General features: G+C 36.3%; 1 protein-coding gene across 16 annotated transcripts in view; it reads right to left on the reverse strand.

Annotated features, from left to right (window-relative positions):
- Nucleotides 1–882: 882 nt before the first annotated feature.
- Nucleotides 883–23159, reverse strand: part of PLEKHA5 (pleckstrin homology domain containing A5) — a 168780-nt gene continuing 146503 nt past the window's right edge. For 6 of the 16 annotated variants that reach the window (XM_055711670.1, XM_055711681.1, XM_055711674.1 and 3 more), the window contains 12 exons: nucleotides 22186–22287; nucleotides 21015–21126; nucleotides 20713–20759; nucleotides 19611–19799; nucleotides 18938–19055; nucleotides 14948–15063; nucleotides 13393–13602; nucleotides 10514–10672; nucleotides 9040–9167; nucleotides 8090–8235; nucleotides 6865–6949; nucleotides 883–3826 (listed from right to left, as the gene is read on the reverse strand). In XM_055711670.1, the coding sequence (XP_055567645.1) occupies nucleotides 3808–3826; nucleotides 6865–6949; nucleotides 8090–8235; nucleotides 9040–9167; nucleotides 10514–10672; nucleotides 13393–13602; nucleotides 14948–15063; nucleotides 18938–19055; nucleotides 19611–19799; nucleotides 20713–20759; nucleotides 21015–21126; nucleotides 22186–22287 (1431 nt within the window). In that variant the 3' untranslated portion in view covers nucleotides 883–3807. Of the gene's footprint in view, nucleotides 3827–6844; nucleotides 6950–8089; nucleotides 8236–9039; nucleotides 9168–10513; nucleotides 10673–13392; nucleotides 13603–14947; nucleotides 15064–18937; nucleotides 19056–19610; nucleotides 19800–19882; nucleotides 19931–20712; nucleotides 20760–21014; nucleotides 21127–22185; nucleotides 22288–23159 lie in introns of those variants that run through there. The other 10 variants (XM_055711677.1, XM_055711680.1, XM_055711679.1 and 7 more) reach the window with 6 other exon arrangements.

Below are 23159 nucleotides of genomic sequence, written 5' to 3' on the forward strand. Positions count from 1 at the left end.
CAGCTTCTTCAGTGTTCCCATATGGACAAGCTAAACAGCTCCAAGGATATAACAGCAAGTATATATAATGTTCTTTAGAAGAAATAAAGGCCAGATGTTGCTTTGTTATCTTCACACGCATCCTTAAAAAAGTTAAATTGTTTCAGATATATTATTAATACCAGGTACAGGCAATTTGTTCAATGGCCATTTAAATGTCAACTTTCCAAAGGATGGAAAATAATGTTTTAACTGAGGATTCAAACTGGAAAAAGATTAAACTACCCTAGAATAACTTAAGTAGTATAGCAAAATCTAGGACCACTGGGACAAAAAAAAGTTTTGTGCAGAAAATACATGATGACTCACTTCTGAGATCTGAACGAGTATTACTTCTGGCTTGTTTTATTAGAAAAGAAAATCACTTCACCTTATTGTTACAATATAATGAAAAGTTTGGGCTAAGAGTTATCCAACACCACCACTGATTAAAGATCTTCCACTTTCCTGCTTTACTCAACCAGGACAGAACTTAAGCCACCAGTCCAAGTACTAGAGGATTTAATAGATCTATTACTAACAGTATAATTAATCCATTAACGTTTTTCATGTATGTATGCCTGGTTACTATATCTAGTGGATCCAATAGGGTGGGTAATAATTCTTTCCCAGACTGTCCAATTAAAGTGATTTAGATAGAAATGAGCTGTTTAAAATTATTCTGATTTCCTGAAAATAGACCTTATTAGATTATAACAGATATATTTATGAGAAAATATTAACTGAAGTCTACTTTTCCCCCCTTAGTAATAATATAAACAAGCTTTGGTTTTCAACTGCCCGGTGAGGTCTTTCTCTTTCGAACCAGTCCACAACATACAAAAACTGCCAAGACACCAACTATAACTTTTTGAGTAATGTCACTTTATTAAGGGACTTAAAAGATTCATATTCTCTAGTAGTCTTGGAACAATGCAAATGGTGAACAAAAGACAAAAATAGATGTAATTGGTTCTGAAAAGCATGAACATCTGTAGAGAATGTGTTGCATTATTCCTAAGGACTCTTGCTTTTGAAAAAAGCACGTTCCATATATACAAGTGTCAGTGCAATAGCCAATAAAGCAATCAGAAATATAAAAATATCCTAGATACAAACTTAAAATAGATGTCTGAAGGCTGACTATCAGTGTTCTGATATTTCTGTACCTCAGGAGTATGATCACTGGGATAAGTTATTCTGATGAGGTAAGAGACAGTAGATGCTCTGCGATAACACAAAGCCATTCATTTTTTTCATAAGACACAAAAAAATAGAGCACCCAGTGAAACTGCAAGTCTTTGCTGCAAGTGCCCATAGGAAGTGAAATTATAGCCTATGAGCATTACTACATTCCTGCATCATTTACATTTGCTGTGTTTGCCAACAGTTACACCAGCAAAAACTTGCCAATTCTCCCACCTGCCCTCCCCCAGCTTCAGTATAAACTGCATGTACTTCGCAGATACACCAGACTGACACTGCTTTAAACACAGACAAGATCTATAAATGTCCAAAACCCACTTAGTCATTCTTTTCTTTATAGGTTGCAATTCTTTTTTTGGCAGCAAGGACAGAAAGAGATTGCAAAGCTTGACAGCTGAACAGCTCTCTCCAGAAGGGTTAGGGAGAGAACAGGGTGTGTTCTATTTGCTTTGCCCCAGGTGTTCCAGCGATGCCACAGAACTTAAACCTCAGTTGTTGAGCAATAAAAAATAATGAAAAAAATCACACTCCTTTTCTTTGCTCTACATTTTGAATGGAATGATGCTCTAGTTTGGGGCTACTGTTCCAAAAAAAAGGCGTCTATTTCATCAAACTTTCAGCTGGATGCTGTCTGCCTGCATCACGCTGCATCATCTTCAGCTATCTCTTTCACTGTGACCCTCCAAGCTCTGCTGCTAAATTCTGCTTCCTGTTTCTTCACTTTTCAAATGGCAAAATGACAGGTAGGCAGACAGCGTACTCTGTGTCTTTGTGGCAAAGACCACAGGAAGAACTGGCAGCAGAGGTTGGAGGGGCAGAGGAGTACAATGAACACAAACTCCTACTTAGGGGGCAATGATAAAGAATTAATTTCAAACTGCGTATCAATCTCAGGTCTCCTCTATGGAAAAGTACAATGAATTATATAGTCCCCAGTACAGCAATATTAACTTGAACAGGATATGATTTCTATGATAAAAAAGCACAACAGGAGCTGGCAGTTGTCTTCTTATGAAACTTGCCCTACCACTTATGGCATGCACGTGCACTGAAGCACACAGCAGTTGCCTGAATCTTTAAAAGATTTCTTAGTTTTATATACTAGATTCAAAAGCTTTCCCTTAAATCTTTTGATTTTTCATCATTCTTTTCTAAACCCCTCTTGTCTCAGGCAAATTCAGACAGCTGTGTGAGATGGAAAAGCGAAGCTAGTAACATCTGTAGTATGATGACACTTGACAAATTATTTCAGGTTTTCTTGCAGTTTCTGGAAGATGGTTTGCAGATATCAAAGCCTCAAGGAATCATCATGCGTCTCTCCTTAACCCCACTGAATGTGGCATTCAACATTTGAAAATATTGAATTACTACTCACCACACCCCATCAGCAAGACAGGCTATTACCTCTCAAGTAAACAGGCAGGGAACAGACACACAGAATGACTAAGTGATTATTCCAACATCATGATACAAGTCTGGGAGAGTCACGAGCTGAACCTGTATTTCTTGCGTCTCCGTCTCAGGTTGTCTTTTTGTTCTGTGTTGCAGCCTTATTCCTTCCTGTAGAGGAAGACTGGAATCTCTTAAAAGAGTCTGTCACTGCTACTCTGGTTGACAGGTGATGTCGCCAATGAGATAAGACTTGTTGCATTTCCCACATCAAAATGTGGAACACAGTGTGACATCTGTTTGCTGGAAGAAGTACTAACCATACAAGTCCTTAAGAACATCAACATTTATTTAATATGATATAAAAGAAATGGGATATGAACATTCGTATTTGAACAATAATAGGTGGCTTCTTATACTTACATCGTATGTGCTCATTGTATAATATATACACAATGAACATAATTACATTTGTACACAAACTAAGTACTGGATTGAAAACCTGCTTATTGCTGTACACACCCTAACCCAATGAATGAGAAGCCCAGTACCTCAAAATACCTACGCTCCATTTTATTTAAGAAAAAGTAACCACTAACATTAATGTATAAGTTGACAGAAGTGTGGCAGTAACTGCTGACATTGCAACCTGACCAAGAAATAATTACAGCAGAAACAGGACATATTTTACTAAGCAATAATAAAAATGGCACATTTTAAATATATCTATATTATATATATATAAAAATTTTACAAATAAAATGTTAAAACAATAAGTTGTAATGTTTTAAAAGTGTAAAACAAGGTTTAGTGGCAATATGTAAAATTAACTGAGTTACACATCTAAAAGAAGCAAAAAAGTAAACTTATACGATCCATAATTAAAAGAACACTAAATTCTGGGGAAAATCAAATAAAGTTCTGACTGTAGGCTGCACATTAAAAAAAGCCTTTATTTTATGTGCACAGAAATCATAGCAGCAAGCTGGTATCAGGAGAACAATCTGAAGGTTGCTGAGTGTACATGTGGGCCATTTAAAGCTCTCTTGGAATAAACATTTTCCAGGAAGTGATAAAATGATGCTCTGTGGCCAAAAGCATCAAAACTATGAATTTCATAGATTTAAAATATACTGTACAATATCTTCTCATATTTTCATAGGTCAGCTCCATACATCTCAGGCATGAATTGTTTCAATAGAAGCCATTAGTGCTGAAAGACAGATATACATTAAGTTACTCTATTTTAGCAACAACAGAATATTGTATAAAGCAGTTCCTGGGATTGAGCACAGCAAGAAATTTCTGACCTCATGCTAGCAGTAGTTATCTATGGTGTAGAACATAACAAAATATCTTAGAAATCAGCTGTTTCCAAAATCAGTTTTCCTGATGAATATTACTGCTGTCGATACTTCAACAGCAAGAAGCAAAAGTGAGCTTCTCTCAAATTTACACAACTTTGTATGAAAGTCTGTTTATTCGGAGAGTTTTATCTTGTTATACATGGCTATCTCCAAATGTTCTTTATATAAAACCAGTAATAATAACAAAGACCCTAATTGCTCTTGCAAACAACAGGCACAATTTGAAGAGGAATGCAGAATTACTCAGTTGCTACCCTGTCATGGCAGCCTAGCTGTAAGGTGTTCTGAAGTTCAAGTGGTCCACCCAGAGCCTGCTGTATTTTGGAAACTGCTGAAAGGACTTCTATAAATAGCTTTTAACAGTTCATTAGTAAAAACATTTCTGAGCTTTGAAACCAGGTGCTGTATAAAATTTCATTATCTCTCCATTACTCAGTGTAAATGTAAGGCTTAAAACATAATGTTAGTGGTACAGATCCAGATTTGTCTCTGCAAAGCAAAAGCCATGACAAAGAAAGTAGCTTTGTACTCATGGGGTGAATTTCCTCAGCCCTACAATATCCTGTGCCACCAATTTCCTATACCAAATTCCCCTGGCATTGTGCCAAGAGTATCATTTTACTAATTGACCATAAAAGCCAAATATAGGTATTACCTCATTATTCTTTGAAATCTACCATACATTTTCCAGATGCTGCCTGAAAAATTTGGTTGCATATGAACAGGGCTGATCCCACAGCTCTGAAGTTCCCTCTGCCGCATAGCATTTCTGGCATCTGAGCTCTTGCACGTTAAAAGACCTATCTTTCAGCAAAGCGCAAAGCACTGGAATACAGCCCCAAAAGGTACGAGGCCGTAAATACTGCAGGCAAGCAGACTATGCATGCTTCATACATCTCCTGTGTATACTAGGGCCAGCTCATGGCATGAATTTGTTTTGGAGCTCCTAGGAAACAACCAACAGAGACATCAGGAACAGCAAAGAAGTGCGGAATGTATATGCGCAGAGTTCAATGCTTTTTCCAACACAATTCAAAGAATAAACAGCCAAAATGGATATATTTTAACTTCTGGAATCTTTTCTTCATTATAGCGAGGCATGTGTAAGCAGAGCGTCAGTTCTACACGTGCCATCCCAGATGCACCGTTTTGTCACAAGCAATTAAAGCCTATTTGCAGAATTGTACTTAACACAGAAATGGTACAGCTGCAGTACTACCTATGAGGATACACCACACTGTGGGATGTCGAGGACTGGGCATTAAGTTACAAAGCAGATCGCTATAGGAATGCTTCACTTTTTCTAGTCTCATATTTAGCATAAATCCTTAAAAAAAAGAAGAATTTGCTGATCTGATCATTTGAGCTGATGACAAGAGCTGAAAGCAACTTGGTGTCATTGGTGATAAATTTCTACTGAAGCTGTAAGTTGCTTCCCCTTTCAAGACAGGCATGCTATGGCTACGGACAGAACTCAGCAGCACAGTTTCAGTTTCACTACTGACCTGAAACTGAGTTGATAGGGTAATGTTTGTCCTATTTAAAAAGGAAGATGCATGATAAATGCATATGTATTTATACAATGAAACTGAAAAGCATTAACGCAAATTAGTATTTCCAGGAAAACTGAATAGTTCCACTTATCTTTTTTAAATAGTTCTGTAATAAAACTTTTCAATAAAAGTACAGAAGTCCAAGCAAAATCTAATCATGACAGACCACAACCATCAGGAAACCAGCAGCACAAGTGGCAGTACTGAACGTGAAGAGGACATTTTCCACTCTCTCAAAAGCAGAAAAAGATATATATATATTTTTTTTTTTTGTAAGAATACAAATAATATATTGCCCATAGTTCATACAAGAAAGGTGTCTATGATGAATACTAAGCCTAATTTTGCTAAGATAAAAGCTTGGCAATGGAGATTGGGACAGTGAATGACAAAATGCATTTTCAGATCTCCTCATGCTAAATGACTGCGAACATCTTGATTTAAAATTTTTCATAAGTTACATTGGTAATGGCATTTAATATTACCATTGCAGCAAAGCTCATTTTTTTAGTAGAAAGCTTATTTAAACAGGTACTTCCTGACAACAAAGAGATGTGGATTGATTTAATTGCTGTTAAAGTGCTGAAGCATTCACATTGGTATCCTATTAATTTCTTTAAACACTTGTATAAATAAATATGCTTACTTATAATTCCATTTCTATTCATTAAGTAGGTAGGAACTTCTAAATATAGCTTAAATCATGCTTTCTAACTTGATTCCTAGAAAAAAAAAAAAAATCACCTACTATGACAAGGGAAGAGAAGCTGTGTAGGGCTATCGCTATAGAAAGAAAAAAGTTTTGTAATTGTTACATTTCTTCCACCTTCACTTTTTCCATTCCTGTGTGTCATGCCTCAGTTATCTAAGTCTTAAGCCATAAACTCTTCAGGGCATTAGACCATTCCCTCCTATGAATCACTAAGAGATGTAGCTCTAGTTGCTATTACCAAGACTGAGGCATCAAGATTCACGTGCACCTCAAGACTGATGCTGTATCTTAACTGGGTGTCTGTTTTCTAACAGCTTTGGTCTCTCATGTAATTCAAAGGGCTATTATCTTGCCAGTTGTGGAGAATGTGCTTGATAAGCCAATTCGTTCCTTTCTCTTTGTACTTGGGTAGAGAGTACATTACTTGCAAGTAAATCTATACATGTATTCGTTTTGTTTTCTGGTTAGTTGATATTCAACACTGCAGGTAACTTTGTCTTGCCAAGTATTGTCTACAGATGTTTCTCAGAAAAATAAGTAGACTACATATACTTAGAAAAATAGGAACATGGCAGGAGGGGTGGGAAAAAAAGACGTACTTCTCTGTAACTATACACACATGAAATGTGATCCTTCTGTGAGCTGTGTCTGTGTAGATGGAGCTGGTGACAATGACGATTCTGGTGAAGAAGGCAAACTTTTCACTGCGAGTCATACAGCAAGATAAATAAAAATACAAGTTACAGAATGCATGATTTCAAGCCATAATAAATATAAGCAGAACCAAATGAAAGTTACACAAGTGAAGACTTAAAATCTGATCAGCACAATAAGCACAACTTCAAGGGACACCATAGCTGTTCTCAGGAAAGATCATTACTCAGGCCTATAAGTGATTAGTAGAACACCAAAGGAACGAACAAAGGACACATGAATGCTGATGTGTTATTTATGTTGCAAAGAGGTTGTGTGTGTGTGAAGTAAAATTTAACTAGTTGTGATACTTCCAGACCCACCTTTATCCCAGTTCAGATTAACTAAGCATTTTTTATTCTGCTAAGCGCTATAAAATGTATTTACAAGTTCTGGTTTTGATTATCAAGTCACAGAAAGGATTGCTGACTGCACTACAAAGGTCCAGGTCACCTTTTATATCCATAAATTGAACCCTTTGGCTTAACCATTCCCATCACCAAATAACCTAAAAACATCTTAAATTCTATCTTCTTCCTTCATCCTCCCCTACGCACTCCCCTCTTTTTCTCTTTGCAAACAATTTTGCTTTATTCCAGCCTTGTCTTCTTGCAGAGTAGTACCCCACCAGTCATTTTACCAGTCAGCTAGTGTTTTCTGCTTTTTTGTACTCCTGAAAACATGACCAAACTGGGGTCTTTTACTTGCTAATTCAAATTCTGCTAGATATATTGGAAACTCTCGCAGATTCCTCTATCTTGGGCATACCTGGGGTCATCCATTATCAAGGAGGTGAAGGTAAATAATCTACACACGATCAGAATTGAGATGCCGTTCTACAAGATGAATAGGAAAGGATTTGCTCCAACTAACAACTATAGTATGACTCAATTTATGGCAACAGTTTATTTAATTCCCGAATTAAACAAAACCATAAAATCTATATTAAAGCCTCAGAAAAATGGAATTTCTGTAGTCGTCCACTGGGAAAATACTCTCCTCTATGTTATAAAACCATACACTTGACATCTAGACTAGCTCAGCACTTTACATTCACAAGCGTTTCAGAGCATCAAAAGACAATCAAAATGAAATAAAGTTTTACATATGTACTATATAAACTGTGCTTCAGTCAAAACTCTTTTCCATACCTGCTGTTGCCTGATTTCCTTTTGAAGACTGTGCTGCTAATTCAAATGAAGACATAATCCCTTCTTGTTCTTGAATGCTAACTACTTCACTTTCTTCTGAACTGGTTTTGGGTTTGTGGTTTGTAACTGTGGTTACACTCTGCAAGCTGATTAAAAAAAGCACAGCATTCAGAACTCACTCTAACTTCATTTCAAGTGTTAACCACTAAGTATAGGAGTTACAATTTAATTTTCTTTTGTTAGAAAAAAAGTTGCAACTTGCAAGTTTGTGTAATATAAATTAAACATGTATTTTGAAATCCTTCTACCTTGTAAAGTTTGACTTTTTTGGAAACTGAATTCCTTTCCTTTACATACTCATGCAGTTTCCTACTGCGTGATATCCATTTTGCTGAAGGGCGCTATGAAGAAGTTATGACCTAATGTAAGAACTCACTTAGGATCTGCAGTGCAACTTACACTGAAGTTACAAATCCTTAAAGAGGAATATCCATGTCACAGTATTTCTCTAACTCTGCAATGCTCCAAAAGAGTGAAGTAAAAGTTAGGCAGGAGATACAGAAAAAGCTGTTTAGTCATCTCCTAAATATCAGTGGTAAAGAGCTTGCTAAGGAAGCCCTGGCTGAAGCTTTCGTAATAAAGCGATACAAAGCCAGAACTCACATTACTAAACACATTTTGTATCCCAAAGCAAGGATTATGAATGTATTCTCCTTATAACTGGGGCACTATTTGAAAATAAACATTGCTTCACCCACCAACTCATCACCTCTTACTGAACCCCTGCAGTCGTTACGTTTCTTACTAGATTTCTTTGAATGTAAAACCACTCAAAAATATATACCTTTTAAGTATTTACAGCAGCATTTCATTAGTTGCTTCATCCGATGAGCTAATAAATACAATGTGCAAGTTTAAAAGAGCCTCTGAACATCTTGTTTTATTTTTACCTTATATCACCATCATGTGTTTCTTCCAATTTATTTTTCTTTTCCTTTTCTGCTTTCTCTTCATTACTCACTTCTTTTGAGTCAGATACAACATGTGTATCTGATAAAAGATCACCAGTTTTTGTCAGCTATAAAAAAATTGAAATCATGAAACAAAAAGCTGTAGCACATACTAAGTGGCAGATAAGAAATACAGTATCAGGAAACAGTTTTATTAACAGACAAATTTTGCCATCATGTATACTTAGTAACTCAGAATTACATAACTTAAGAAATTTTTATCAATACCATTCAGGTTAATAGAGTTATCCTGAAACTTATACCACAGCCAATGGGCAGGGCTTGGCTTAATAACTTCCAGAACTTATCTGAACTGTTTGGATTGTAGCCTGGCTATTTTTTTGTGATATACCTCTCTTCACAATGCCAACAGAGATTCCAGCTACTGGAATATATTGCTGATAAGCCTGAACACTGCCCTTACAGGTATGATTAGATACTACCGATACAAGTATATTACATAAGTTTCCCTTAAAAAGATCTGCATACATAAGAAAGCAACAGACTCTCAACAGAAAATGTTTTTAGAGAATAACAACAGATGTTACTTGATTTTATAGCATTCTCCAGACATATTTTTAGAAATGCTTAACACAAAATAGGAAAACAAGAGGAAAAATGAACGACGAAAAGGAAAAGCAAAGCATGATTAATTAAAGAATATGGATAGAAAAGAAGAAAAAAACCCCTCTACACAAATTTTTTTAAAATATTAAAATATAAGAAGGATATGATTACGTAGAAACAACTCCAGTAATCTATTCTTCACGGTCAGCCTGTTTTTGCCAAGTCTTCAGGGCACTTTAGTATCAGACACACCAAGGTAACTCACTGCCAAGTGAGTGAAAGAAAGCATTTCCAGACAGAAATCAATCCAGTGACCAAATAGCACAAACTAGTTACTGCCTACTTCCATGTACAAACTGTTGTGTCAGCTTTATTCTGCTTTCTATAAACGATTTGATGCACTACAGTCAACCGAACAAAAAGTGTATTAAATTGCTGTCAAAAAATACACTGCGATATTCTGATCAATGAACAGATCAATGATTATTATTTAAAGATGCATGAGTATTTGTTTTGTTTCCAAAGTAGTAAAGACCATAATTTTGTAATTTTCCAATCAATCAAGATAGTAAAGAAAAAGTTAAGCAAAGTGAAATTTAGGAAGAAAATAGACAAGAAAACTCTATAGAAAAGATATATATATATATATATATATAAAAGCTATAGACAGATCTGATACAGAATATTCTATAGAGAAGCACAAAATTGTTAATATCCAAAAAGAAAAATTAATCTTCCAAGCAAAAGGAACTGACTCAATTTCCCACACACTGCTGTCTGTGGCTCAAAATACTTTTTCTGCTGCAAGACAAGCTGATGAACAGTTTAACAAGGGAAAGTTTAGTACCTCTTTAGTAAAACCTGAATTATGTTCCTGTTCTCCATCATGTTTTAGTTGTGCTATTTCTTCTCCAGGACTTCCATTATTTTGTTTCAAATTATTTTCTTTACTGGTCCTCTCTAATTCCTTCATGTTACTAGATACAGTATCATCCTTTTTTCGATTCTGTGGAACAAAATTGATATACAGATGTATTCATATAAAAGCTATCACAGTCTCAGTTCTGGGTCTTGCACTGTCCTCTGACTGTGATAAAACAAATGCTTAAAAAACCTTAAGTATACCACACTGCAATAAGAAAAATGGAAATTGTTAAAGACTTAGAATTTTCTCATTTTTTGTACCTTTCAAAACAGTTCAGGCTACCTAAAAAGACTGTACTTTGTGCACCCTGCCCCAATCCCCAGCATTTCTATTAGGCACCTTTTCATCTGAAATTTCATTCCTACTTAGCTTAGTCACACACAGGCTTAGTACCATTCTTATTTGAGCTCATAAGCACTGATTTTTTTTTTTTTTAAATAGCTTTTCCCGATTAAAACAAAAAGATGGCTAAAAATCTGCCGTCAGTACAAAATTCAGTGCACCTGCATGCACTTTCTCCAGTTACCTTGAATGTCTTCCAGGCTTATCCTGTTATAACAGAGAACAACACAGCATCTTACAATGACAGAGAATAATACTTAAAAAAAAAATTTAAAAAAATACTTAAAAAAACCAAACCCATTGTACAGAGAATAATTTGACATAAAAGTTTTGAGGAAGGATGACAGAGGTGACTTAAGATTGTGAACTGCAAATGTGATGTTGGCAGTGTAGCAAACTGAAGTGAGGTTCACATGAGCGTCACCAAACTAAGTACTAGGGCTGAGAAGAACAGGAGCCATGAAAGTAGTAAATCTTGTGACTGAATTCCTGCGATTTAACACACGCACTCTGTTAAAAGCAAATTCCATGTAAGTCAGTTCACAAATGAATCTTTACTTTCCTAACTGAAGAATGCACCCATATCATACACTTGTCCCAAACAGTAACAATTGTGAAACTACTTCCTTTTGTACTTTGGTAACCACTTAAAAATTACACAGTAGGCCATTTATAAAATCTTTTTTTTTTTTTTTCTCCAATTCTCAAAAAAAAACAAATCCCAATTGAAAAGACTTTCAGCAGTTAATGCTATTGCATTATTTTTCTGTATAAAAATCAATAGGCATAGAAACTAAGCTTATAAAAGTAAGAGCTATTACTACAGTGTAAGCCTCATCTTGGGGCTTTTTGCCAAACAGCATTCTGGAAGAACTAAAGTTGTGACAGAAAAAGTGATTCTGTAGCATGGATTACTAGCTAAATATTAAATTCAGACATACTCTCACTTATTCTATACATTTCTTCTCTCATCCGCGTAGCACTGATTTCACACAGAAGGCTGAAGAACATGCTGACATGAACAAAATTATTTTGCGTTCTATATAGCAAATAGTGCTGGCACAGAGGATTTGGCCACTTGTCCCACTGCTCCCAACATCCTGGCTAACCAGGTATGACACATACGTGATTGCAGTTTCCTCACCTTGAGGTATGACATGATACCATAGGAAAGTGGTAAAGCTCAAACACCGCTGTAAAAACCGCAAAGAAACATCTGTAAAGCTCTGCTTTGCATGTCCCCTTCTTGAGAAGGGGCAGTGTTAATCACAAAAATATTTGTAGAGGCCTACTTCATGTTTAGCCTTCATGCGAGCCCAAATACAGATGCTCTAATGCAAAGGCAAAACTTTAATTCAGTGTCTTCTGGGGATCCAATGTTGTTGAAGGAAAAGTAACTTTTGTATAGCTCTGAAGGCAGCTTAGCATGCTTAGAGAAAAAACAAAAAATCCCCAACCAAACCTAAAACTTCTCTGAAAATATGTGACTGAACAGTGCAATGCATTTAATCTGTTAAATCAGATCTTAAAATGCCTATGAAACATAGAAGAAGGCATTTCCATGCCACTGTAAAAAAAAACCCAAAACAACAAACCAAACCAAAACCAACCAACCAAAAAAATCCAACAAACCAATGTGGTCTAAGGAAAAAAAAGTATGCCAGAAGCATAAAAAAATCCCCCCAAAACAACCAACAACCCCCCTTCCCCCCCGACCTTGATTAAGCTATTGAAAAATGAAACATTCCTAGCATTTAGAAAATAGTAGGTTGTCTAACATCCACTACCCTGAATCTGGGTTTGGTTTTGGTTTTGTGGGGTTTTTTTTTGGATGTATGTTCAGGATAGTATTTCCTGGCTAATGACAAGCAGTTATATCTTCCTCCTCTCTCCCCACTCTTTACCCTTAAATAAACTCACTTCTTTGCCTTAACTGTTTAAGAATGAGTGAAAAGTGTTCTATTTTTATGTATTTATGGGCTCAAAAACTACAGCAAAAAAGCACCAGTTAAGAGCTATCATCATAAATATACATTCCTACCTAAAAAAGTTACAGATGTTTGAATATATTATATGGCAGAAAAATCTTCATAATTTACACATCAACTGAATCATGATTCTCCCCGAAACTGCCTTTAGTCACAAAGCTTGTCATTTCATGTTGTTTGCTAAATTTGACAAAATAAAACCTGTTAACAAACATCAAAATGCATAATCAAACATATGTAGATTTGAACTATTTATTTTACAAAAAGACAAAGAAGTGACTTCTACTATCATTAGGTATAAACATGAAGATTGGTATCTCCCCTCCTCTTGTGGCTGGCAGAAAACTGACTTTTACTCTATACAAGCACTCTCAAATCGACACCTATACTATCATGTGATTTTGAAAAAAGAACAATATTGTAACTTTTTAAATTGGACATATTAAAGTTTTTGAGTAACGTGGCACCCACCTGTGCCAATTTGAATGGATTATCTCTGACAAACGACAAACTCTGTGAAGGAGACTGGTCTGAAACACCAATAATATTGAGTCCTTTTCTCTTCTCTCTCAGGCAAGCTTGTTGGTGTCTCTTTATTCTTTCCATCTGTTCCTCCACAGTCATTCGAGGCCGTGTGCTTTCTGCAAGACACAGCTGCTCCACTGCACTTCTTGGTCTTTCCTTAAATGGAAGAATATATACACACACACACACACACATATATATACACACACACATAAATATGTGTTTGTTTTAAAAAAAAACAAGGTTCTAAACTGTTTAGCTTATTAGAAAGATCACCTAAAGATTTTACTAAAAAGCAGAAAAATAGTGCACAAGTAACGTTTTCCTATGTCTGTGAAGAAAGTACAAAACCCAATCATTAATAAATGAACACCAAAATTCAAAATAAAAGGAAGGGATACTTTGCTTTTTTGAACAGTGGCATTACCACCATCAATGATAAACATTAGGAAAATGGGCAGATGCTCTCTCAAAGCCATCCTATTAAGCTGAAACAATTTACCAGACATTATACAACAGGCAAACACAAGTTACTTGACTGAGATAGAAACATAATCAAAATTTAATGATCCAGGACATTTATACTAGTTGATCTAATAGTGATTTCTGCCTTTTTATTTCAAGAACTGCAGCTGGGCATCACTTAATGGCAAGTGCAGGCTGAGACAGAATAAATTTATCACCACTTAAAAATATGTAATTCTAAGCATTATATTATTCCCAAAATAACAACGATCACTTTACCTACTCTGTTCTTGAAATTCACTGTTTTTCAGTTAGGTCTGTATTTTGTATGACAGGAAAAAATTTACTTGGGGCTAATCAGCTGCATTTAGTACATTCACAGTAACTGATTTCACTTCTGAAAAGCCGTGTGCTTTCTCCAGTCAACATCCTGTGAGTTTCTCTCTCCTCTCCCATTCTTCCTACAAGTTTTCATTTTCTATTCATGCTGTAACTATGGCAAAAGTTTTCCTCTTTTTTGTGTCAACTACGTGTAGACATCTGTCTTCAACCCAGAGACTACAGACTCTCTAATCTGAAATCGCAGGCTAATTACCTACATATTGCTTACTGTATGCTTGTTTTCTGGCTGCTTTAGGTATTTCCCAAATCATCTTAGTAATGAAATAAATAAAAGCCAGTATTTTTTATGCAGGGCCCCAGAAGCCAAATACAAGTCCTTCAAGTTTTCACCTAAGATGCTTCATATCCTTTTAACTCAAGCCTGAGCTTCAGTACCTTAGCAGATCTATCATTTCCATTCAGTTCTTGCCCAGTTTGAATGCCTCTATGCAGTTTAACATACATGAGCTTTACATTTTGTCATTCTTTCTACAGCTGTCTCCATTAATCTGATTATTATATTTTTATAACAGTGATTTTTTTGTAAAAAAAAATAATTACAAAGATAACTACCACTTTTGAATTTACTACAGAAATTAAACTTAGAAATTAACACATCACTATTCATTAATGTTCAAAGGTTATCTTAAAGTACCGTTCTTAGATCTATCTTCTTATTCTTCCTCAAAGTGACATAGGATGCGATTGTTGAAGACTCTGGTGTTGGTGATTTGGTCCTGGGTGGTACAACTCCCACAGGAAAATGTGAACCTGCAGAACAGTAAAGCAATATACTAAGTGCTATGCAAAACATTGCCCAAATACATGTTGTTAGCCTTGGAAACTATTTTTCAAAAGACAGCAAAGATTTGAATGCCTATCAAGTCTGCTAATGTATGCAGGCAGATGGGTAGCCCCTGGCCTGAGGTTTAGCTACACAGCTGAACAGAACATGGGAAACTGTTGCACATGGCACGAGAAACTGTTGGACATAAAAATAACAGTGGGAAACAGACACAAATTAGCGCTTTGTGGAATGGCAACATTTCACAGATCTTTAAGGGGGAATCACATGAAAGATGGCCAAACATCCCAGCTAACTGGACGGCCATACTGGGGACTTTTTCTGGACTAGAGTTTGCAAGGCCAGCAGAGATCAGTGCTATCACTTACAGCCAAGCTTACCTAGACAGCAGTGTCAAAATACAAGATTTAGCAAAAGTAGGACTAATGAAGAAAAAGTAATTATGAGTGGGATGTTTATTTGGAAAGAAGCAAAGGCTGTGATAGGGAGGGGGCAAGGTGGATGGGAAAGAACAGGCATGGAATAACGGAGAGGAAGGGGAATAAAAGGCACCAGCTTTGCATAAACAAGCTGTTCGTCAGCACGCTTGCCTGATCAAGTCCCATGCCTCAGTATTGCATTCTGTCCTATCTTCTTATTAAACTTTATTCTGTAAAATATTTTGCATGTGAGTATGCCTTCCCTTTTCTGTATGAGAGCGTGAGAGATGCTACTGATCCTCAGGCCAGGCTAGCTGGCGAGTAGGAGACAGCTACCGAGAGATCACAGGTCTGGGAGCCAAAGGCAGGAAAGACTGCAGGCCTGCGGGCTGGCTACCAGAGGGACCGTAACTCTGGCCCTGCTAACCAGGGCAAACCTTTTGTCTCTGAGATGCTAACAAACTTCAGGGAAGACTGGATGGCAAATCAAACACAAGGCATGGGAGCCAGCTGTTCAAGAGACCTTTAGGTCTAGGATTCAGATGCTGGAGAGGTTAGAGGTACTGACAGTTGACAGATGAAGATACTATAGGTCTACTCAGCTGCTGGCGGGACTCATTTGTGTGTGTGCACACACGTGCTCACGTCTATGTATGTATGAGACCAGCGAGCAAGCTTTGAGCCTGGTGAGCTGGCGAGTGAGAACAGGATCATGCTGTTTGTGTTGCCCCATTTTCACGCAAGTGCTGGTCTTGTTTACACGGTGCCTGTAACACCACCACTCAAACCTGTTTGTGTTACCAGTTGTGGTTAGCTGAGCATGTGCTTGTGCACAGCTGGGACTATATCCTCAGCCTCGCAGCTCGATGCACTTAGGGACAGGGAACTGCAGCAGCCAGGCACTGTCTGGTTGGGAGCTGAGCATATTCTGTGTCCTGATGTCCACTACATATTTGGCCTCTTGTAGTCATATCCACCACTAGTTTTTTAGAGAAACCCTGCCAAAATGTTATTAAGCTGGCAGAAAATTGGAGTAAGTTAAAACTTGCCAAAATACACAGATATAATTACATAACACATGCTTTGTTTTTGCTTCTTGATACATGCAGGAAATCAAACTATTGAAAATACTGTTTCCTTGCTGATTTTGCCTAAAAAAACAGATATGCCTTCTCTGATACGCAAATTATTTCTATTTGTTTTTCCTGAGGTTGCACAGATTTTAGAGGCTATATTGACTTGGTGAAGGCTCAACTCTTTCTCCAAATTGTTCGACAGTCTGACAAAACAGCCTAGAAGTATTTGAATGCCAAATCCATCATTCAAAACAAAACCTATAAAGCAACAGTTTGGGTGTCCTTTAGACATAAAAAGGATAAAACACAGCAAAAGTCCATTTTCCTTTTGAGTCACCTTTATGTACCACTCAGGTCATAAATATTTCTCTGTTTGCAGACAGCTGTACGGGTTACTTTACATATCCCCATTAAAACATTTCTCTTTGATTGCTGACATTTGAAAAAAGAGGGAAATGGCTGACATGAGAAGTGTCTAGATACAGCTATGTGCACAATGAATTAGAAAAAATGTTTTAAATTTCCTCTGAATTTACTTGTTTTTAGAAACACCCTCAATAGGAAACTACATCATTTAAGTATGACTTCTTGAAACAGCAAGAAAGAAAAATTGCAGAGATGAGCTGCCTTTGTTTCCTTTTCAGCTTATAAACTGTTAAGATAGAATGGCATAAAAATGTTTGTGAACCAGCATATAGTTGTAGTGGCATACACACTATAAAAAACCCCAAACACCCAGGAATGTTTATATTTTTCCTACTGCATGGGGATTGTTACTACAAGTGAATGCCCAGAACAAGAAATATCTGTTAGAAAATTCGCATGCTCAAAAAGTGTAGACAGGTTGATAAAATGCAGCTATGATAAACCCACTTTGCTCTGTTGTTAAAGAAGATAAAAAGCCTCTCGCTGCTTGCTACCACTGCAGCTATTCTCTTCCTCACCCCTGAAGATTATTTATTTTAGAGGAATTTGTATTATAACTTTCCTTTGCTGAGGAATGGTTTTCTACAAATCGACATAATAAAATTATTTCTGCCTTTACAGAAGGAGATAGAAAGTAGATTGGGGTGCTCAGAAAGTATTGGTTTGCTTTATATAGTCAGCAGAGGCTTTCTTACAGCATCTTGATAATTACTTTCCCTCTTGTCATAAATTAATACAAATAATGTGGAACACCACAGGTCAATAAAATCTAGGCATGTTGTCAGAAAGGCAAATTCCTCTATTTAGGTGGTTGATGATTACCAAATCTCAGGTTAAACCTTGCATTTTTCACCAACAAGTTAAAAGAAATTTAACATGTATCTTAAGTGAACCTTGCATGTGAGCAAATACCATGGTGAATTTGAATTGGCTAATTGCCTGGCAAGTGCAAGCTTACACCGAGCACATTGTTTACACCCAAACTATATGCTAACCTTAGTTTTAAAAACCTCCACTACCATTTGCCAAAAATAACACCCTTATATGATATTAGCTCTTGGTCAAATTCTAGTACTGTTACACCCACCTACTATGTGCATGCTTAGTCAAACTACCAGAACAGAAGGCAGCGATCTTGCTGGCACTGGAAACATCACCTTTTCCAGTGAAAAATGAATGGGTAAGTTTAGTCACTTTTAGTAAAAGTTCTTAATGTGGTTTTGGGAGGTGCTCAAGCTACTTTTCCGGAAGTCACCTTTAACAAACAATTCTGTGTGTTTTAACAAACAGAATGGAGAAGCACTTCCTGGTAAAAGACTCTACCAAGCAATTAGTAGGTTTTATGGAAGCTAGATGAAGAGAAGAATCTAAAGCATTTAGCAATTGCAAAGACCTTTATTGTCTGTACACTCCGAGGTCATGATCATTATTCCTATTATATCAGAGGACAGAAGGCAATTCAACAATTACAAGATTAAAAAAAGAAAAAGACATTGTTTCCCTGCCTTATGAGAGCCTGAAAATTCTGTGGTGCTGCCTTTTTGGACGTTCCGGCAACATAACATCGGGAGCTTGATTCAAAAACTGAGTAATTGTTCAAGGGCAAGAACATAAAATGGGTAATTGTTCAAGGGAATGGTGTGTGGGGAATGTGAGTGATGTGATTAGACATGGTGTCAATAAGGATTTCAGGGTTGTTGGCGAGTGTAATGTTTGATTTTTCTGCAGTGTAACTGACTGAAATCTTTCTCGTCATATAATTAAATCATTATTTTATTGTGGAAGCTGTTTCATCATATTAAGAAACGGACAGACTACAAAAAGTACAAAAGATGATATAGCTTCTATAACACAGTTAAAGCTTTGCATTCCTTGTGAGAAAGGCTGAGAAGTTGTAAACACCACGCCTGGGGACAAACCTTTAGCAGCAGACTCTGATTCTGAAATTTGTTCTGTTTTTTCTTCACCATTAGACTCATCCACTTCTGCTACTGTAGTTAACTCTGGTTCACTCTTATAAAGCCTATAATCAGGACCCTGAGGAACGACAAATTAAGAGGTGAATAAACAGGCATTTTCATAAAAGCATTTATGTCTTAAGACTCAAAACAGTTATTTTGTGATGACTCTGCTCTCACTTTAAGACAATGTTTCATTGTTCAAGTGTGCTATTGAAGCAGTATTCTTCTGTAGTTAATTTGACTAATAACATTTGCAGACTTTTCAGAAATTACAGAAAAAAATTGCCATAAAAATGCAGGGGACTTTTTTCTTTTAGATAATCTGCAGGAAACAAATTTGTAGAAGGCTTCAGCAAAAACTGATTCTAAGCCTAGACTTTAAGAACTTGTGAGTAGAAGAATCTAAGTTTCTGAAATCTACTCTGACACAAGCATTTAAGTCTTAAGACATTATATATATGTGTAGAGTATATGACAGGAAAATGTGGAGAGCAAATGATGGAGCTTTACATAAAGCTAAGTAAACAAAAGTAAAACCAACACAAAAGTAGCCAGATGACAAAATAAAAACTGTGACTGTGCAAAGGAAGGAGGATGCTTCAAGAACAATGTGGCAGTTTAAGCCACTTACACAATAAGATCCATTTCTCTGATATCCTTGAACTTGGTGAATCTTCTTTTCTTCTGGCAGATGTACTGGGCCCCTGCTATAACAGAGCAAGGAGCTGCTATCACTGGGCAGAGGGGGGATTATGGGAGGATGCTCTGTAAAGTCATAGGACCGAGGGAGTGGAGGACGAGGTGGGACTACTTCCTCTTCCTAAAGATTGTAGAATAGTCACCTTATTTAGATGTGCACACCTGTTACAATTATTTATAACTTTAAAAGAAAAAATATATTACCATAGCTACACCAGCTATAGATTTTGAAATTAAAGGGACAACGTCACACTAAAAAAGAAAAGAAAAGAAAAAAAAAAGGTTTAATTTTCTTTGGGTTTATTTGTTTTGGGTTTTTTTGTTTGTTCGCTTTTTAATTACTAGCGCCTAGACTGAAATATTTCAACAGTTTCATTATTCAGCTTATCAAATTTTTTTCTAATTCTAACACCTGCATTTTCTGCTGGATATGTATGAACTTTAAATCATCCTCTTAAAAATTAATTTCAAGATATTTTTAAAGATTTTCAGATAAATTAGACTTCTAGAAAGTTCTGTAAGCCAAATATATATTGCATACACTATAGATAACCATGACAATGTCCCTTTAAAACTGTAGCTTGCAGCCAGATTTTCAGAGGAATTAAACATTTTGGAGCTCCCACAATTTCAGCTGTTCTTGTGGGTGCTCTGGCCATCTGAGAACCAGGCTCAATATGTGAACAGACATATAAAGCAATGTATTTTTTCCCATGAAAAGTGTGGTGGGTAGAAAACAAATCCATAAATCAGGGTTTATATTTCTAGGGTAAAAGCCTAGGGAGGGGAAAAGGTGAGAAACGGTAAAGAGAAACGTACTGGTGAGAATATAAAGACATAGAACAAATGAAAGTGTTAGAATTACTAGTGGCGATATCAAGTCTTCAAAACTAATTCATAATGCAGTATTTTCCCAGAAACATACTGAGTACATACTTCAGACATCCTTGAAACAATTATGATAATGTTCATTTTTATCATCGGTATATTAGAAATCCAATGATGTTAAAATGGTAAATATACTAAAACCATACCTCATTTTTATATTTAATAGTTGAAAACGTCCTTGATCCCATGATACCTGTTTGAAGGGAAGGGAAAAGCACAGAAAGAAAGAGAAAACTTGATTTCAATAGACAGCTTTTAAAATATGAACAATAACCTGTTGGTATCAAATAAATACACAAAGCATCAACTTCAAATAGACGATTACTAACTTCTTTTCTCAGCAATTGTACCATTTTTTCAAGCATACAAAAGCAACTATGGAGCTTATCCTTCAAAAACGCGTATCATCCAGTCTCACTTCCTGTAAGATAAAAACACATCAGTTTACCTGCCTCTGAAGAGCTTCTTTGTTGTTTATGTTTACTTAAACCCTCCATGACATCTTGAATTCTCCACAGTTCCTTCTGAATCTGAGCACGCTGTATCCCTGCTGACTCAGTCTGCCAATAGATAAACAGCATATATAGGCAATACGTTAGCATACACTGGAAGTGGAAAAAAACAGAAAACCTTTTCCTTTCTTTAGACTGCCCTGCCATATCCTTTCCCAATGAAGGAAATTGAATGCAGTAACGACAGGCACTGTCCTTTACTGTGAAAGTGGAACATTCAAGTATTGTCAGAAACAAAAAGGATTTTCATAAAACAAATCCCCAAAATTAATTTCATAATGTGTTAGTTAATTTGACAGCAATTTGCTAGTTCAGATTCCACTTAAGAATAGAGCTGTATCTACTGTCTCCAAAGAAAATCCAAGCCAACTTTGCACAGGAGGTCTACATACAATGAAAGAAAAGGAATTGTCAGTTCCAACCCTAACTTAGGTGGAAATGAACATGGTGTTTGCATACTGGCACATAAACCGTAGGCCTATTTGCATTTGTGGTCATGCATGCTTTGGAGTGCATAACACTAATTTCTCAGCTCTTGGGCTTTCTTGTAATCTCCCTTTCATAGCTGCATAGAAAATTAATCCCTGGAGCAAACAGCCTCTAACACCTCCCAGCACGGACCACACCTGTCTGCCTGGTCCAGATAACCTCTGTCTGTCTGCATCTGTCCAATTCCTCCACAGCTTGGCAGAGGTAAGAAGATACACATCAGAACTCTTCACATGCAAGACCCAAAGCAATGCCTAGAATCTTTTTTATTGTAATTTATTTTGATACAATGATTTAATTATATTTTTTAAAATTCAGTAAATGGAAGGATCTGTGTGAAGATTTACTATGACTGTTACAGCAATTAAGGGCTGAGAAAACTACGCCTTTTCGGACCCCATCACTGAAACAGAAAGAGGATGCTTCCAGACACTGGAAGCCCAGTGCTGCAGCTTCAAAAAACACCAGGAAAAAACAGACCTCAGAACCTACACCTTTTTAATTTCTTTTTATACCTTGTACGTTAATGCACCATATGTCCCCCTTTTTTTCATTTGTGTAGTTTTTAAACAAAATCAGAAAATGAATGACTCAAGTGTACTTTAAGACCTATGCCACCTGAATTTCTCCAAGGCGATCAAGTTGCTCCTGCATGTGGTTCCTTGTTACAGTTACATCATACTCCAATTTATCATATTCTCTCCAAGCTCTTTCCAGTTCCTAAGTATATAAAAAAAGTAAAGAATTACAGATGCACACTCAAGTAAAAAAAAAAAAAAAAAAAAAAAAAAAAAAAGAAAGAAAGAAAGGTGTATTTATTTTTCTTTATTCAGTGGCATGCAACTTCAGGAAGTAATGCATAAATACATATCAGCAATAAATAAATATATATTTTTGAGAATGCAATGTTTAAACAGCTTTTTGATTTTCTAATGATACGGAATGGAATTCAAACAAACAGCACTTTGTCTTTTCACAAACAGAAAAGACAGGCAAGGGTAAAATCTTCAGAATACATCTTTATAGTCGGCAGGCATCTGGGTCTTAAGCCATCCTTCCATAGAAGAAGAAAACCCACAAAAATGGATGCAAATTTGTCTCTTTTATCACATAGAATACATATATGTGAGTACACAGCATGTGCATTTATATATATAATGTATTATATGCAAGACAAATATAAGTCTCCCAACCCAGCCTATAAGGTTACCGGTGAATGCCCCAGTCCTGCTAGTAAACCAGTACCTATGTATGTAAAGCACCAGAAGGGAGAAGGTGCAAAAAGAAAAACTTCTTTGAGGTCAGCTCTGCCACCTCACTTTTGAAGCCTTCATCAAGCAATTTACTCAATTTAGCATAAATTAATAAGTGAATGAGGAAAAGTATATCTTGAAGATTTCCTTTCTCCAAATTCCCTTTTCTTTGCCCAATCAATTCCTTTTGCAACATAATCTAACATTCCAACTAAACCCAGTATTTCAAGGCCTACTTCATAACCACTGGAATTTGCACAGAAATACCTTTTTGGATACATATCTATATATAAGTAGGCAAAAATGATTCTTTGCCTTCTCGCTTCAGTATAGAAACCA

This window comes from Falco cherrug, chromosome 5, assembly GCF_023634085.1.
Source record: "Falco cherrug isolate bFalChe1 chromosome 5, bFalChe1.pri, whole genome shotgun sequence".
NCBI classification, from domain to species: domain Eukaryota; kingdom Metazoa; phylum Chordata; class Aves; order Falconiformes; family Falconidae; genus Falco; species Falco cherrug.